Below are 16933 nucleotides of genomic sequence, written 5' to 3'. Positions count from 1 at the left end.
GTTATATGGCATTTCATTCTTAACAACAATATTAGATACTTCAGAATGCGTAAGTGCATCACCTATATTCAAGAATGAAATGCCTTGAGTCTTTGTATGGTGCAGTTGGAGGTGCAAGTGTGAAGAACTCAGCAGAGCCCGATCAGTGAATGAAATGGGACATGCGGCTCCAGGCTGCAGCATGTGCGGACGGACACCTGGCAAACCACAAATAACTCTGATATGCATAACTCCCACTTAATGGAGGGACACACTCCAAATGACAAAGATTACACTCCCTCATTAGGACATTCAAAAGCATAACAAGCACTGGTGTTTCAGCTCTGAAAGCAAAACAGAGCATAAACTCACATGTATTAAGAAGGGCTTTGTAATAAAACAACACAAGAGAGCAAAGGTCAACAGGGTAACTGATACAAAGCAGGAAACAAGATAAAACCTTCTCCAACTTTGTGCCACATTGTGCACATGTACTTCTCCATCCATCCATGTAACCACCCCAGTTACATGGATGTGGTAGCCTGGAGGTGAGGTGAACAAACAGACTCCTGAGGAGGAGAGAAGAGGAACAGTCTGATTTATTCAAGACACCATTTGGGTTGCTAGGTTACAGGCCCAGACTGGAACCACAGTTTCTGTATATGAAGTGAAGAGAAAAGGAAAAACAGAGAGAGAGAGAGGCAAAAAAAGCTGAGAATTCAAAATTTGCATCTCTCAATACTAACACCCAAACATGCTAGTGTCAGCTTCAGAAACTTCCTGCCAAACTTCTTGGGATGCCAGAGAGCATCATTCACCCAACCTGGCTCTAGGATTCCTCTGCCAATTATGCCTTTTTCAGAGGAAAAATAATGAATGGACCAGAGGATGGATGCCCTGCAGAATGAATGTGAAATACACACATAAGCTAGCTGTATGTCTGACACACTAAAAAAAAAACAAAAAAAAAAAACAAAAACATACACAATATTTCAGCTGTTAGTGTGACCGTGGTCTCCGTTTGCGTCAGCCATATCGTCTTACATCCAGCACCGAGTTTTCTTTCCTTTTCATCAAAAATAAACAAGCATTATTGTGCAATTCAATTGACACATGAATCATGCGCATGCATGCACACACATGCAATGTGGCAGAGTGAAACAGGCACTCAGTGCCACTCCACTGCCACAACACTGCTTTTGCACAGCAGCCTGGGGATGCATGAGTAATGCACAAATCTGCCCAACTACAGAATCCTACACACATCCACCCAGACAATAGTCCCTTCTCATTATAAACCCAATGTCTTCTTGTCTGCATCCCATCACTAAATATGAATCTCCAGAGATAGATAAATAATTTATGGAAAGAAGTTAAATGAATGAACAGCACAAGACTCAAAACAAATAACATACTGCCAAAGACTAAGCAAAAGATTTGGAATGCTATTATCTGTCACAAGAGGAGGATGGAGAAGAGAGTGTGACTGTATGATTGTTGGCAGATCTGGCTCACGAGGATCAGAGAACGTACAGAAAGATTAGTACATGTTGATTTCAGCCATTGCAACGTGGATGAGATCATTATCATGATATTAATCCAAACAGACCTTGGATATCAAATGTAAGGCAAATGTGGGCCTTTTACTGTTACTTATTTCTTCAGACATAACAACATTAAGATAACATGATGGTAACAATAACATAAATTTAGGCCTATACATGCAAGTAGCTCTGAACAGTTGATTTGGGAACATCAGGATAACACTACATTATAATTTTACTATCCATGAAAAGTTGGCACAGTGTAACTTCTGAATAACTTGCCATGCAAAACTTTATCATTTTGTAACAATAAGAAAAATAATAATACCCTATCCTGGTTATAAATTGCTTTTTTTTTGTATTATTTTAGAAAAGAACAACATTCAGGAAAATGTTTCGTATGTAACTGATTTCATGACAACACATTCTGTGTGAATTAGAGAGCCCTTTGTCAAAAAAGGAGGGGGTGGGGGGGTCGAATAAGAGGACAAGGGTCAGGAAATCACAACTGCAAATTAAAATACACGCAAGTTTATTACTGTTCCTGGATTATTATTGTGATTTTTTCATTTTATTTATTTTTTAGTCGGGGCCATGGCAAGGGCAAAGCAACTAACGGATGCGCGGTGTTCAATCTGGACATCCCGCTTTGAGGTGTCCATAAATTATTAAGCACAAAATGATACTCCCAGCTCGCAGTTAAGAAATAATGTTAGGACCTGCGTTTGGCATGAATTGTTCAACGTATGCAGTGTGGGTTTATGGCGAGTATCCACGAGGTTATCGACAGCACTGCAGGACCGCAGCAACCACGCTCACTGGACTGTCACATATGCGGACGAGCGAATGTCCTGACGATATCCCGTACAGGCTCGACGTGACTGCGGGCAGAGCGCACACGAAAAGCAGCCCCTCATACAGCACCATGTACAGCACATAGACTAAACATTCACAGTGGCGCCCCGTGTCGGGCCTGGCTGGGAGATTCCTCCACCTTCCAGGCCTTTTGCGCTTTCGGCCAGTTTCTCTCTCCCCGTATTTTCCTGACGCGAGTATCCGGTAGGAGGAGAATCCGGCAGGGCAAAGAAAAGTTACACATCCGCCAAGCAAGCTCAGAAACTCCAAAGAAAAGGGGCTGGGGTCATCTATGAGACTATCCTGACTTTTAAGTTTATATTCACACGGCCTAGGTCGCCGAAATTGTTCCAAATTTTAGGATCTATTGCTCAAGGGACTTACATTTGGATTGGACTTTGGTGCTCGGGTCGCCATTTATCGGTTTTATCTGCTACTGCGATTCAATTTCCTCTAGTGATGTGTTCCTTGTCCACAGACGCGCAATCTGACCCCAGACACACTAACTTATAAGTGGTATCTTTGTTTAGCGAGTCGAAAAATAAGCCCACCTGGACCGTCAGGTGATAGGACACCCATGGTTATGGATCGGTGCTTGGTATTAAACAGTCACAACAAGGACATAAACAGACAGAAAACACCGCTCCCACTGACCTGCTAGTGTTTCTGCTGCAGGAGACTATTGTTCCACTTCTGTATGGTAATCCGGGCAGCACGCTGGGATGAAGCCACTGCGACAAGTTCCTCCAACTACTTTGCTGCAAAATACACCAGATTGCCTCCAACCCTTCAAATGATTCTTATCGGAGTGCTGTACGGTGTGTCGCAGTGTCCCGGCACCTGAACAAGTACATATCTGACCTGCTGTACTTCATTTTAAGCGTTAACTTTCGCTTATAAAGTCCACCGTCCCGTCCGGTGATGATCAGCCATATCGCTGCTGCTGTGTAGATCCCAAGTGGAAGCAGTGGCGTGATCCCGGAAAACACCGCAAGGGGTGTGCGTGTGTGTGTGAGAGACACTGTTAACGTGTGTGTGTCGGAGCCTTTAACATCCACCGCCCCCCACTTCTTAACAGTCTCTTTCTCAGGAAAAAGGGGAGGTCAGATAGATTAATTTGGAAGAGCACTGTCACTTGGGAAATTAGCCTTCATTATCCAAGCGTCGTTCCCATCTAAATATGCACCTCGGAGAAAATTCCTAGTGAATAATGCATGGAAATTATGGAAATTGAACAGAATGATCCACCCCTGCATAGTTGGCATCAACATGAAGGGAAATACTGCCAAGTTTCGCTTGCCAGGTTCAAACATTCCTGAAATTCAATAATTGGGAAGTTTACATTCATCATTTAGCCTTCACATCAAACGGATTTTATTCTGCAGCTCTTTGTGTGTAAACCACACCTACAATCCTCAGATGGTTTAATTACACTCCCTAACAGCTCCGTTACATGCGGTAATAACCTTATTAACCTTATTAGCTTTATTCTCGTTTTAAGGTGGCAACTATAGAGATCCGGTGAGAACATTTTTACCCAGTCTGACATGCTTTTGAGCAAAAATAATAATAAAGATTCATTAATCCTTGTTTTTCAAGGGGATCACCTGGATTCCCCGCAATTACGTGGGAAATCATAGATGACACAGCAGTTGATGGCGAGAACTCCGAGGCTGACCTTCACCGCCACCATGTGGCTGAACTAAGAGGCGCAAGCCTGCTTGAATTTATAAGATAGATTCGTTCAGTGAGGCAAATTAAAAAAAAGTAGTCCCAGTACACTTAGCATGTGAAGAAGGGGAAAAACATTGTGTCTGGTTTCTAAAACTGCATGTATATATATATATATATATATATATATATATATATATATATATATATATATATATATATATATATATATATATATATATATATATATATATATATATAAAATGCAGTCCTTCCCACGCACCTCAACCCCCCACTCACACCTTTCTTCCACCTCAATAGGTCACTTGAGTGGGGCAAAGTCCCACATTGGTTTCAGGTGAAACCACTGATTGTAATGACCTACCTTTTTTTCCACACCTCAGCGCATGTGATTACACACGTGAACAATAGTGGGTCAACAAGCACCTCCAGGGGATACCTGGGACTCTCCGCCAATTAGTTTAGAGCTGAAGAAGCCTCTCGGATAAGAGGTGAAATGTTTTCAAGAAACTTAAAGAAGTCCAGTCGCCTTTTTTCAAGCTCCAGGGATTACTATGACCTGAATGACTGAGAACTTACACAGACATAAATATGTTATTTTGGGACAAACTCAGCAAACCTTTTAAGCAGTTTTTGAATTTGAACAATTTGACTGGTTATTCTGTAGTTGCAGTTGCTATGTTCCGGTGATCACTAAAATTAAAGTGAATTTGGATAATGCTTTAAAATAACAGATAAGTGCCCAGATCTATAACATTTTACAGCTCATAGGGTTGTAAAATATAAAAGAGCAGTATTGAACTTAACAAACGACTGGACTCACTCACTCACTGGTCTAGGAGTTGTTGCACCAGCCAGTTCCACTGTAACCTCTCAAACAGTCAACTGTGTGGAGCCTGAAGAAGTAAAACCGCGATATTGTTAAGCAAAGCTTACAGAAAAGTTGAAAATAGTGAAAAAGAAATAAATACAAGATCTTTTTGTTCGCATGTTCGCCATTAGAGGCCGCTATCCATTTACCAAAGCCTCAGAAACGGCGGTTGGCTCTGTCGTGACTCTTTAGCTGGTCCGTCCTGTTGTTAGGCAGGTTGTCAGGGGCAGCGCGTCTGTTAGCTGACAGGGGATTAGGAGACTTTATTTAATGATGAACTATTTATTAAACAAAGAATACGGCTGTGGGCATACCTACTTTTTCGCTCGAAGCTGTCTAATTTATTTGGGTAAAAGCGGCAGAGACGACAGCATCGAATTCTCTAGAAAAGCCAGAGGTTTGCCGCGGAGTTTGCTACGTAACTAGCTTAGTAGCTAGCTAGTTGAGTTTTGCTAACGTCGAGCCATCAGACAAACCAAACTTGGTTGACTTGTGCAATAACTTTACATAATAATTATACACATTTATATCCTAGCTTTCAGTTTAAATAGATTTGAAGTTGCAAGGTGCAAAAAAAAAATGGAAGCCGCTCAGGAATATTTGAAAGAGCAGGACGAATTTAACGACAGCAACAACCCGTCATCTCCACCTTACAATTCCCCGTTTCGTTCCACTCGTCTGCACATTCAGAGGAGTAATGTCTGCTCTCGCGCTTATTTCGTCGTGGTCATGGTCTTCTTTCATGTTTACATCCTAAATGTTATCGCTCTACTGCTCTACGTGCACTACAACAACGGGCCCGGGGATCTAGTGAGTGGAGAGGGAGGGTCCTCAGCTGCAGACACCGATAATGGAAACAGTTTACCCCATCCTGCCCCGTCATCCAGAGAGATTCATGCGGAGGATTACAGTCAGAGTTTCAGTCTCCCTCGCATTGAGGGGATACGGGTAAGATAAAGTGCCATTTCGACTCAGAAGTTACTGCTTCCATATCCATTAAATCCTGTGAAGTTATCGGTATTTTTTTCCTAGTTAAAATAGTTTTACCTGCATTTGGACAACTTAAAATATTGAAACATTTAAACATTTAGTGTGATTTAGAAGTCCTATAGCAATAACCATGTGATAAATATATAGTAACCAGTTATTCAACCCTTATTTTATTTATATTTATAATTTCTATCTTGTATTTATTATTTCAGCACCTTCAACAAAATTTCATTGTATTGCAAAGTGACAATAAAGATATCTTATCTCTTATTTATTTCATCATTATTCCAGCATCTTTGCACTTTGCACCATTGCACCTATCAATCTGTAAATATTCTACACATGTTGTTGTTTGTCTATTCTTTTAAGTACATTGAGAGCAATGGGAAAAACAAAAAAAAAAACGAGCCCAGTTCCTTGTATGTGTACACACACTTGGCCAATAGCTGATTCTGATCACGTCTTTTGTACACCTCCAGGTTGGACATGTTCAGAGGGTGTCCCTTGTCCCAGACAAAACACATGAAATGAAGACGCTCAGCCTAAAACCTTTGCTGTTTGGTAAGCCATGCAAATAAAGACCAGCAATAAAAAGCCTGTACATTCTCTATTTAACATCTTTTATTTCTTTGAACTCCTCAGTCTGAGTGACACATTGCTGATGCTGATTGAGCACTGTTATGACCATCTTACTGTCTATTAGTTCTTCCATAACCAATTGTTTGGAAGTGATTTGGAAGAAAAAAAGATATGAGTTTATTTCCAGGCTAATGATTAAATTCTAAACACTATCCCCCTAATCATAGCTGTTATGTGCTTGTTTCAGTTCAAATCAGCTATTCAACCTTTTCTAGCTTAACAAAATCCTAGTTTCTGCATCGGTGTTGTTTCCACTTGCGTGCAGCTGCCATCAGATTCTTGTCTCGTCTCTGCCAGGCAAAAGCCTTGTTGACCACCAGGCGCTCCCCCTGTACTGTGCCTGTCACGAGGAAGGTGCCGCCTCGTGGGTGTTGGCGTGTCATGTTCCTCACACAGGTGGCATCTCTCTCCAGCCACAGCTCAATGCGCGAGTGCAACTGCCTTCCTAACAAGGCTCCCTGCTTCAGGATGTCCAGTTTACCAGCCAGTGAGAACTGAGATAGACTGACTGGACTGTATTTGAGCCTTGTCAGACGTAGTTTCACAACTGGAAAGACAGAAGATAAGCACAGGTCCTCAGTCACATTTACTGCTTATTGAACTTTACACTGGTGTGATCATTAATAAAAAATATATAGATATATTGGTATTCACCAAAATCACTCCTACAAAAGATCTCAAGTAAATCTTTTGATGAGGAGGCCTCCTCCAGCTCACAGTCCTGACAGCTTGCCTGTGGTACTGAAATAGTTAAACCACTAATTGAATCACTTGTTGAATTAAGTCAATTTCAACAGGAGCATCTGTGTAATCAGTTGCTCACCTCTACGCCCCGCTGTGTCAGCAGTGGTGTTGGTGATGGAGGAGATGCACATGAGATGGTCTGCAGGATACTGGTCGCACCTCAGAATTTCGGGCCAGGGGTAGCCATAGCAACTCATGATTGGTGCACAGCTGTCCCGTACAGATTCACACAGGCTCCTGCAGGGTGAAATAAATCTGATGAAGAAGAGATGAGGAAGGAAAATGGGCAGCAATTAGTAGATGAAGGGATTGGAATCAATACCACAGTGGTGGACAATGCAACACTTGATTGAAGAAGATTTGGTGCTTGTTTATTGTTTATCACACCCGAGAGGTGCTAATGTGACTATGAGGAGATTTAGGGGTTTGTTTGTTTTTTTTGATGGCCTGGATTTGCTGTGAAACCAGGGCCTTTCCACAGAGACAGCTGCACAATTTGCATACTTGTCAAAAGAGTTAACACTTGATGACTGTGAAAATAATATTTTCATTAACCTAGCCTTTTTAGAATTTCTATTTCTGTTAACAAGTCTGGGTACTGATGGTGATCTTCTACCTTTAGTGAAAAAGACTGCTACACTATTGCAATATCCAGTGTATTTATAAATAAAAAAGTGTAAGACAATGGATTGAGAAAATCACAGTTATTACAAAAAATTCAGAGTAAATGAAAAATTTGCCAATATAAAGGAGGCCATATGTAAAATTACCTGTCAAGGCAGATGGGAGCAAAGAGAGAGCAGAGGAAGATGCGAGCATCAGGGTGACACTCTCTGGCAAGTAGTGGCAACCAGCTGGCACTCTGTTGTACAGCCTCAGCTGGAGTCTCATGGCCCAGCAGGTTGGGCATCCTCATGGTGTTGTAGCCAATGTTATGGCACAGGGCCATGCCCGATGGGATAGAGACACAGCGAGAGGAGCTGCTGGATTCCCATAGTCCATCTTCACTGACAGAAAGTGTAGACTTGAAGTTACTAATACCAGGCTCTCTTAGTACTTCACCATCCTCTCTTGGAAAAACTCCTGGTTTAGAAACACGGGTATCTCCAAATCCAGTTTCACTGTTGTCCACAATACTTGTCCTGTGTCTCTTGTCCTTTACTCCAGATCGAACCTTACCCTCTGCCCTCACTCGTCCCTCCAGCCCTGGACTTACTCTCCCAGGACTCAGCGCTAATAGGCTAATGGGCCCAGAAAGCAGAAGGATAAATAGCAGGGAGGCTGAATGGGGGGACATTCTGGATATTTAATGAGGACAGAGCACTCCAGATGGCAAATTAGGAGAAATCCTTAAGTCTGTCTTTTGAGTAATTGATGATCTCTGTGTGAAAGTGATGTAGAGGATGACAGATTAGGTGTATTTATAGTGGGTGGTGAGCAGATCTGCATAAGAAGGGGGTAAGGGGTGGTGTAGAGAACCGTTAGGAGAAGGAGTAGGGTACATATTAAAGTGTCAAGAGACACATGGATCCATTTGAATTCATCAGGAGATAAGTGGGTATTACAGAGCAGTGCAACATTTGACATTTCCATACTTTCATGCTCACAGTGTGAATTAGGGAAGATGCAGATCCTGATGTAGTAAAACTCTTTCCAATCCACATTTTTGTTCAGTCCACACTTAACTACCTTGTTGCCCTCTGTTGTCTGTTTATGCACTTTTTTGTCTCATATTTTTATAAGTACGTATTGCTCTTGAGAAACTTGTAATGTTCTTAATAGTAGTTAACTGCCCACAGGAGGAGGTCATTTTAGACACAGAAGTATTCAAGAGAAGTTAACCAGTAATTCTCCCAAAATAACAGGACATTTGAGACCTATGTGCAGATATAAAAGTGCACCCGCGTGCATTGTATGTGTGTGAACATTTGCATAGGATGCAAACAAAATTGGTGTTGTCCCACTGTGTAGCTGTGGCCTGATTCCTGTTCAGACAAGCAGGTCACTTCCTTTCCGGGGTAGAAAGAGAGACAGTGGTGGGTGGGAGAGGAGGAAGGCTCAGTCCCCCTTCATTCATATCACTTATCCCGATTAATGAGGCTTGACTGGACTGGGGATTAACCAAGGGTGCAGTGTAAAAGGCACGGGTGACAAACAAGGCCCCTACTGTACAAGCGCCAAACCTGCCGGAAGCCTTTTATTAGGATGGAAAATGACAGGGAGGCATGGATGGATTAGAGGAAATCATGATTGTACTAAATAAAAAAAAGAGAGAAAAGATGTGTACAGTTTGTTCTAATTGGAAGAAATTGAAACAACTTGTTCAATAAATTGGACAAAATTTTACACCGCACCCTTGGTTAATCACCACCCACTATAAATACACCTATTCTCCCAGCCGCTCCATCACTTTCACACAGAGGTCATCAGTTTGAACAAATTGAGGTCCGTGGTGCAATATCAAGTGTATCAAGTATATCATGTGTAAATGAGAAGAGGCATACAACATTCTCATTCTGTAAGTAGATTGTTCTAATTAAAACAAGTAGTTAGTGACTCCCAGAAGCCTACATTGTCAACCCCCTGCCCAGTTGTCACTCATTAAAACTGTGTGGGGGATAAGGGATAATGCAAATAAGTCACTGTGGGAGCCAGAGGGGAATAGTTTTGTTCTTGTACAGTACACTAATGTATGTCAGAACAAATGTCAAACTATTTTATTATGATGTGTCTGGTTCATCCTAACCAGCAATCTACATAATCAGTTTAGTAGTTGTAAGATCAGACCAGTGCTGTTAATACAAATGTCTCTAGGTCACTCACTCACCTCTTTAAATGTGCAGTGGATTAATTTAATTTGTGTGTTATAAATCTTCTTGATACAATACCGGCTACAGAGTTAAGGTGGCAAATTATTTTCATGGGGAAATTTTAGATTCCCCTGACTCCATAAAATTTGTTATGGAAAAACAAATGGCTTTGTTCTTTAGATAATTTTCATGAGTGTGAAATTTGCAGCATGTAGTCACATATGCCAAAGGCTCCAATGAATCATAACATCTGCCACTCTTGTCTTTATGATCCTGTAAGAGATCCCTGGCTTCCTGTCTGAGGAGGAGTGCCGTGTGGTGGTGCAGCTGGCTCAACTCAAGGGCCTGATGGACAGCCAGGCGACAGCATCCAGCCAGGGACAAGAGGAGTCAAACCAGCCACTGCTTTCTCTCAGCACAGAAGAGGTCTTCAGTCTATTGGACTTGAACCAAGACGGGCTTCTTCAGAAGCACGAGGTGACGAAAGAGAAACATTATGCATCCGCAGTTGCAGGAGGAAAATTTGATTTCCAGAAAAATCTTTTCTAAGTAATCTAAAATTAGTTTACCTGTCACAACATGTTTTGCTTTCTGGTGAAATGAGGAAAAAAACACTCTGGTCTTTCCTCTAGATTGTGAGTCATTCACATTCTCAAGATGGAACTTGGTTGAGCCCCGACAATCTACGGCAGATACTGACTGGACTGGAATCCTGCCCAACAGGTCTGTGCTCATGTAGTTCAATTATATGTCAATACATTTCTTCTGTTCTAAGTGATTCCATTTGGAAAATGTGGGTTTTTAAAGAAGCAGTTTAAATTAAACTTTATGAATTAATCTTTATACCACCATGTTGTACCTTTAGCCTTTTAAACCTATATCCCAAAAAAAACCCCTCAATTTCCCATCAACGTGTAATCTAATCTTGCTATTCAGTTTTAGCTAGCTGAAATTTGTCTCTGTCTGCTTTCAGTACACTTATATGTCCACACACTTACACTTGTTTAACTCAGTGGTTCAGGATAAGTATGTCAAATTCAAGCGTGTAACTAATAAATCCACTAGGCTAGCTTCCTTCAGTTATGTGTGAGTGCTTCTGCAGTGGCTGTGCACTGGTAAGAGTAGAGTTAACTGCTCGCTGGTGGCTGTGATTGCGTGCGAGTCTGAGAGTGGCAAGGCAGGAAGAAGAGTGACACCGTTTTGACCTGATAGCATTGTGCCAGGCGTTCTAAACATCCCAGTCCGGATGTGCCTCATCCTGTCTCATTAAAAACTGATTATTCTCCAACCCCTGTTCTTAATTTCCCCCCCGGATACCCTGTATCCCCCAGCTCCCTCCTACACACTTTTTCGTTAGCCCCCCCCCCATTGTAACCATCTCTCCTCTGGCACCCTAGAGCTATTGTTGCGGCTGGGGCGCTGTCTCCCAGGGGAACTGATGGGGACCAGACAATCATTTAACTGACAATAAAAGCACACAGATGGACAAAGAGAGAAGGAATGGAAGAAAAGAAAGAATAGAAGCTGTTATAGCCTACTGTTTCCTCTAGTAGAATTCAAGACTACATCATACTGAAACTGGACTCATGATACTGCATAAATGAAAGACTTGTTTCTTCTTACTTCTGTGTATGTCTGGCAGGGATGCTGACACTGGGGGATTTTAGGCATGTTTATGATGTGTCCCAGCATCCAGGACAAGAGAAAGATGGGAAGCTTCATAGTCGGTTTAGACAGAGAAGCAAGCACACCTGGCTTTACCAAGGCCCAGGATCTCACCATGTGCTGCGCATGCTCAGGAACAGGTCACTACCTACACACACACACACACACACACTTTATTGTGCTGTGAATTAACCGTACTCCTGTAACTGTAAGGTCTTTACCTTACAGGATAAAATGCCTTGAGGTGACTGTTGTTGTGATTTGGAACTATATGAATAAAATTGAATTGAATTAACTGAAATTTTAATGTGTATTTATTTATGAATTTAATTTATGAATTTCTTACTTTTACACAGAGTTACCAGTCTGACACGTCTGCCCTCTGCATTGGTTGAACTGAGTGAACCACTGCAGGTCATTCGCTATGAACACGGGGACTTTACTAACGCCCACTATGACAGCAGCACTTCCCACTCAGAGACTACTTGTGCACACACACAATTGGCAGGAAACACATCTGCTCTCACAGAGGTCCCTTGCCGGTATGTGTGTTTTCTATTGTAATGTAACTATTTTTTTACAACATAATTTTTGTATTCTGCTTTTAAAATGCACTTGTATTAACAAGGCTGTTTCATGTTGTTGGTGCAACAGAACAATATATCTTTAAATAGAGGGGAAACTTACATGTTATCTGTATTTATTGCTTCCTTTCTTGTGTTACTCCAGGTATCTTACCATTTTATTCTACCTCAGCTCTGTAGAGGAAGGTGGTGAAGCCACCTTTCCTGTGGCAGACAATCGTACCTATGAGGAGCAGGTGAGTGTGCCTTCATAATGAACAGTCCTAAAGCAGCAAATTTTGTCTTCCTTTTTCCAGTGTGTACATCTGCTGGTAATTCAGACAGATGATAGCCCATGACAAGAAATCTGACACTTACTAGATTAGACAGAAGCCATTTACAGTTTTTTTTTTGTGTCATAGGCACTTGTCCAGGATGGAGTTGATTTAACAGACACCCAGGAGACATGTAGTAGAGGGAATCTGAGAATTAAATCTACTGCTGGGACAGCTCTACTGTGGTACAACCATCTCTCTGATGGCAGAGGTAAGAACAGAAGAGTTTAGCTCTATTTATTGCATGCATAAACCCAGAAAGCTGTCCAGTATGCTTATTTTGTCTACTATTCAGTTCAGTTTTATTGAATTGTAAAAAAAAAAAAAAAAAAAGGATTTTTGTACACGTGAATGACTGGCAGAAAAATATTTTGTGAAACATTTAAATGGAATCACTGCACACCAGCTCATTTACTACAGAATTATTTAATTATCAGGATCACAAATCACTGACTGTGACAACATTAGACAGCATTCATGTAACCTCACAGCTCACCAGATCCACAACACAAATAGCTAGGTTTAAAAGCACCATGGCTAACAGTCTTCAGCAATGAAAACATCATATTCTTAATAACTTAACAGCATATGAGTATATGCTGTATATACTGCAGGTATACAGTCATGGTAAAAAGAAAGTGTGCCCTCTTTCACTTCTAAAGTTTTACATATCAGGACATAATAAAGGTCTTAAAATTAGGAAACTACAAACTCAGATGAACAAGATTACATTACATATTACAGAGCCATTTTTTTAAAAACAGCTAAGCCAAAAAGTAGAATCAGTGTGTGAAACAAGCATACCCCATGATTGAATGGCTTTTAGAACCACCTTTAGCAGCGGTAACTTGAAGTAAATGTATTCTGTACAACTGCGAGTCTTATCACTCTGACATGTGGAGGAATTTTGTCTCATTCTTTACAACATTTCTTCATCTAATTGAGGTTTGTGGTGATTTGTTTATGTGTGTAAAGCATTTCAGTTGGTTTGAGTCCATTGTAATACTTTGATTCTATTCTTTTCCAGCAACTCTGTTGTAAATGGTAAATGGACTGGTTCTTACTGGTTCTTATAGAGCACTTTTCTACACAAACACTCAAAGCACTTTATACTCATTCACATCCAATCATAGAAGCACTTTTTTTCCTGTACCTAAGTGCTTTCAACATTCATACACATCGAAGAATAACTTGGGGTTCAATATCCTGCCCAAGGATATTTTGAACCACCAACCTTCTGATTTGTAGATGACCTTCTCTGCCTCCTGAGCTACAGCCACCCTCATGTAGATTTACTGCTGTGCTTGGAATTATTGTCCTGTTACATGACCCAATTTGGGCCAAGCTTTAGGTGTCAGACAGATGGCCACACATATGACTCAAGAATACTTTGGTATACACAGGAGTTTATGGTTAATTCAGTAATGACTGCAAGGTCTCCATGTGGCAAAGCAAAGCTCAAATTATCATCCCTCCACCAGTTGTGTGAGGTTTTTTTTGCTGATATGCTGTATTTAATTTTCAAATGTGTTACTGTTCTTTATGGACAAACATCTCCACTTTGCTCTAGTCTGTCCAGAGGACATTGTTCCAGAGGTTTTGTGGTTTGTTCAGATACAACTTTGCAAACCTAAGCCGTTCTGTTGCGAGAGGAGGTGCTTTCTCCTGGGAAACTTTCCAAACAAGTCATACTTGTTAAGTCTTTTGTGCTGTCATGAACTTTAACATTTAACATGCTTACCGAGGCCTATAGAGTCTGAGATGTAGCTCATACATCTTTGAGCAATTTTTCTGAGTACTGTGCAGTCTGACCTTGGGGTGAAATTGCTTTGATGTCCACTCCTGGGAAGATTGGCAACTGTCTTGAATGCTTTCCACTTGTGAATAATCTTCCGCACTGCAGAATGATGGACTTCAAACTGGAAATGGCCTCATAAACCTTCCTATCATTGCTGATGGACGTCCTCTTTGGCATTGTGTTAACACACAGCTGAATGCTCCAGACCGGCAAACTGCCAAAACTTCTGCTTTTATAGAGATTCTTACACTTGCTGATGATCAATTAATCAAGTGAATTTGATTAGCAGCACCTGGCTGCTACTTACCCTCTTCATTCCTATGGAAGCAGTAACAGTGTACTTATTTTTTTTCACACACTACGTCTGCATTTTGGCTTCATTTTTAAAAATAAATGACGCGGTGTAATATGTTCATCTGAACTTGTATTTACCGAAGGACCACATGATTTTTTTTATTATGTTCCAGTATGTAAAACCTTAGAATTGAAAGAGGGTGTACTTTATTTTTTCACTATTATAATTAACTTGCAGTAAAATGGTGAGGACAGTGCTGCAAACATCACATCGATAGAGTAAATCATGAAGTTGTATATCTGAAGGTTCATCAGGCTTCTAGTTGGTACTTGTTAACCCTCCAGTGGCTGCTAAACCTTTTCCTCCTCCTTCTCTCCTGGGTTCCACAGGTTGGATGGGTGAGTTAGATGAGTATTCCCTTCATGGCGACTGTCCGGTCAGACGTGGGGTGAAGTGGGTGGCCAACAGCTGGGTAAATGTGGACCCAGATTACCAGCAGCAAGCCCGCTACCAGAGACTAGTTGCTCAAAGGCATCAAGCTAAATCAAGCATGGATTATCAGTCTCTCTCACACAGCGACCTCCACCAGGATCTATAGCTGTCTGTTTTTATTGACAAAAGTCAATAAAAATGGCTGTTGTGCATCACTGGCTGTACATCACTACAGCCAGTGAGGTCTGACAGATTTTTTTCTTCCTTTTTCCCCACATTGCCAGACGTTAGAGTCAGATTGAAAATGGCACAAAAAATAGTATTACATGTCTCATCTCTTCTCATTTCAGTGAATCTGTCTTGTACGTTTACTGAATTTAGGGATTTTAATTTGCAGTTATGGAGACTTCATTGATTTCTGCACAAGATATTTAGAAAGCATAATTAACAAGTACAAATAAATTTAATAGATAGAATGCCATGCTTTACACATATAGAGTAACAGGTATGTTATTTATGGGCCCCATGTGTGAATGGGAAAAGATGCAGTCGTGTTTAAGAGATAAGACTGCTTACCTATCTTCCTTTTAGGTTTACTATGCTGCTCCTCTTGCAGGTCTGTTATTAATATGGAATTCAAGCCTTTTGTTACAAGCCATATCACTGTATTTATAAGTGAATGTGTTCCCGAGAGAAACCTTTGTGAGATCTTGTATGTCTGTTTTGTTCATCAGTTTTGCTTACATTGGAAATGAGCTTTCATCATGATGTGTCATTTAATAATTGCAGGAATTATTCTCCACTGTACAAAATGATCACTTGTCACGCTGGCTGTGCAAGGCAGTCCTTCAGGAGTAATTTCAATTAGAATTCTAGCATTTCAACTTGTGTGTTTTTATTCTCACAACTCAAATATATTTAATTGTCTGAGACTATTTATTTCAATGTTATTTATTGTCACCGTCTGGTGATTTAAGTTAAATGAATGCATATTTATAAAAGCTTGATGTTGCACTGAATCTGTTTCTGTGTTTTATTGTATTTGATATGTTATTAAATTCCGTGTATTAAAGCAATGGTATATAATTACTAGTGGTGTTTTCTAACTCTTCACCTCATGTTATATATACAATGACCACTAGATGTCGTCCAACTTCAAGTACAGTGATTTCTGTACCTTTGACTATGAGCTAGCTGTGATCTACATGGGTTTGTCGGCACCGGTTCCTTTGGATAAGCTATTGATGCGTCAGCGCATATGTGTCACTGACGTTGGGTGATGGCACTTGCACTTTCTGGTCAGAAAGGAGCTGTGCGTGTGTAACCTCATAAATCTCATGAAAACCAAACTAAATGAAAACCAAAAACAAACCTCTTGTAATTTTTCAGATCTCCCAAATACCAAGATCATCATTAACAGTCTAAGCAGCCCTACATTAAAAATGTTTCCTGTATAAAGTAAAAATTATTTCTAAATGTTCAAAAAATATCTAAATCCATATTTATGTTTGATGTGTATTGAGGAACAATAAAGCCACAGATATGTAACTGCATAGACAGACCTCTGACAGTGAATGATAATCTGCAAACGCTTACATAAAACTGAATTTCTGGCGAAATCAGTAAATGCGTACCTCTGAGTGCACAAACCTGGAAATTGATTGCCTATAAATGACTGAAAATCACAATATTTTGACAGACATGTTGTAAATACATGTTGT

The 16933-nt window shown here is 40.6% G+C and overlaps 3 protein-coding genes across 4 annotated transcripts in view; 1 reads left to right on the top strand and 2 right to left on the bottom strand.

Annotated features, from left to right (window-relative positions):
• The window catches only part of LOC115782634 (cyclin-dependent kinase 17-like), a 40677-nt gene extending 35278 nt beyond the window's left edge, over positions 1-5399 (bottom strand). For both annotated transcript variants that reach the window (XM_030732928.1, XM_030732929.1), the window contains exons 1-3: positions 5260-5399; positions 5091-5183; positions 4898-4966 (exon numbers count right to left, since the gene is read on the bottom strand). The gene's annotated coding sequence lies outside the window, so the exon portion shown is untranslated. The remainder of the gene's footprint in view (positions 1-4897; positions 4967-5090; positions 5184-5259) is intronic.
• A 71-nt stretch (positions 5400-5470) lies between these two features.
• Positions 5471-16298, top strand: LOC115782635 (transmembrane prolyl 4-hydroxylase-like). Its single transcript, XM_030732930.1, has 9 exons — positions 5471-5889; positions 6411-6492; positions 10405-10601; positions 10757-10847; positions 11767-11929; positions 12146-12331; positions 12519-12609; positions 12775-12898; positions 15170-16298. Exons 1-9 carry the CDS (start codon positions 5521-5523, stop codon positions 15376-15378), a joined length of 1512 nt encoding a protein of 503 aa, XP_030588790.1. The 5' UTR covers positions 5471-5520; the 3' UTR covers positions 15379-16298.
• LOC115782636 (secreted frizzled-related protein 2) lies at positions 6473-8685 on the bottom strand. Its single transcript, XM_030732931.1, has 4 exons — positions 8085-8685; positions 7394-7569; positions 7225-7311; positions 6473-7117 (listed from the first exon to the last, which is right to left on the bottom strand). The coding sequence occupies exons 1-4, from the start codon at positions 8609-8611 to the stop codon at positions 6798-6800; spliced, it is 1110 nt and encodes a 369-aa protein (XP_030588791.1). The 5' UTR covers positions 8612-8685; the 3' UTR covers positions 6473-6797.
• Positions 16299-16933: the final 635 nt, after the last annotated feature.

This window comes from Archocentrus centrarchus, chromosome 7 (genome assembly GCF_007364275.1).
Source record: "Archocentrus centrarchus isolate MPI-CPG fArcCen1 chromosome 7, fArcCen1, whole genome shotgun sequence".
NCBI classification, from domain to species: domain Eukaryota; kingdom Metazoa; phylum Chordata; class Actinopteri; order Cichliformes; family Cichlidae; genus Archocentrus; species Archocentrus centrarchus.
Note: the sequence above shows the minus strand (reverse complement) of the source record. Positions and strands in the feature narration are given on the sequence as shown.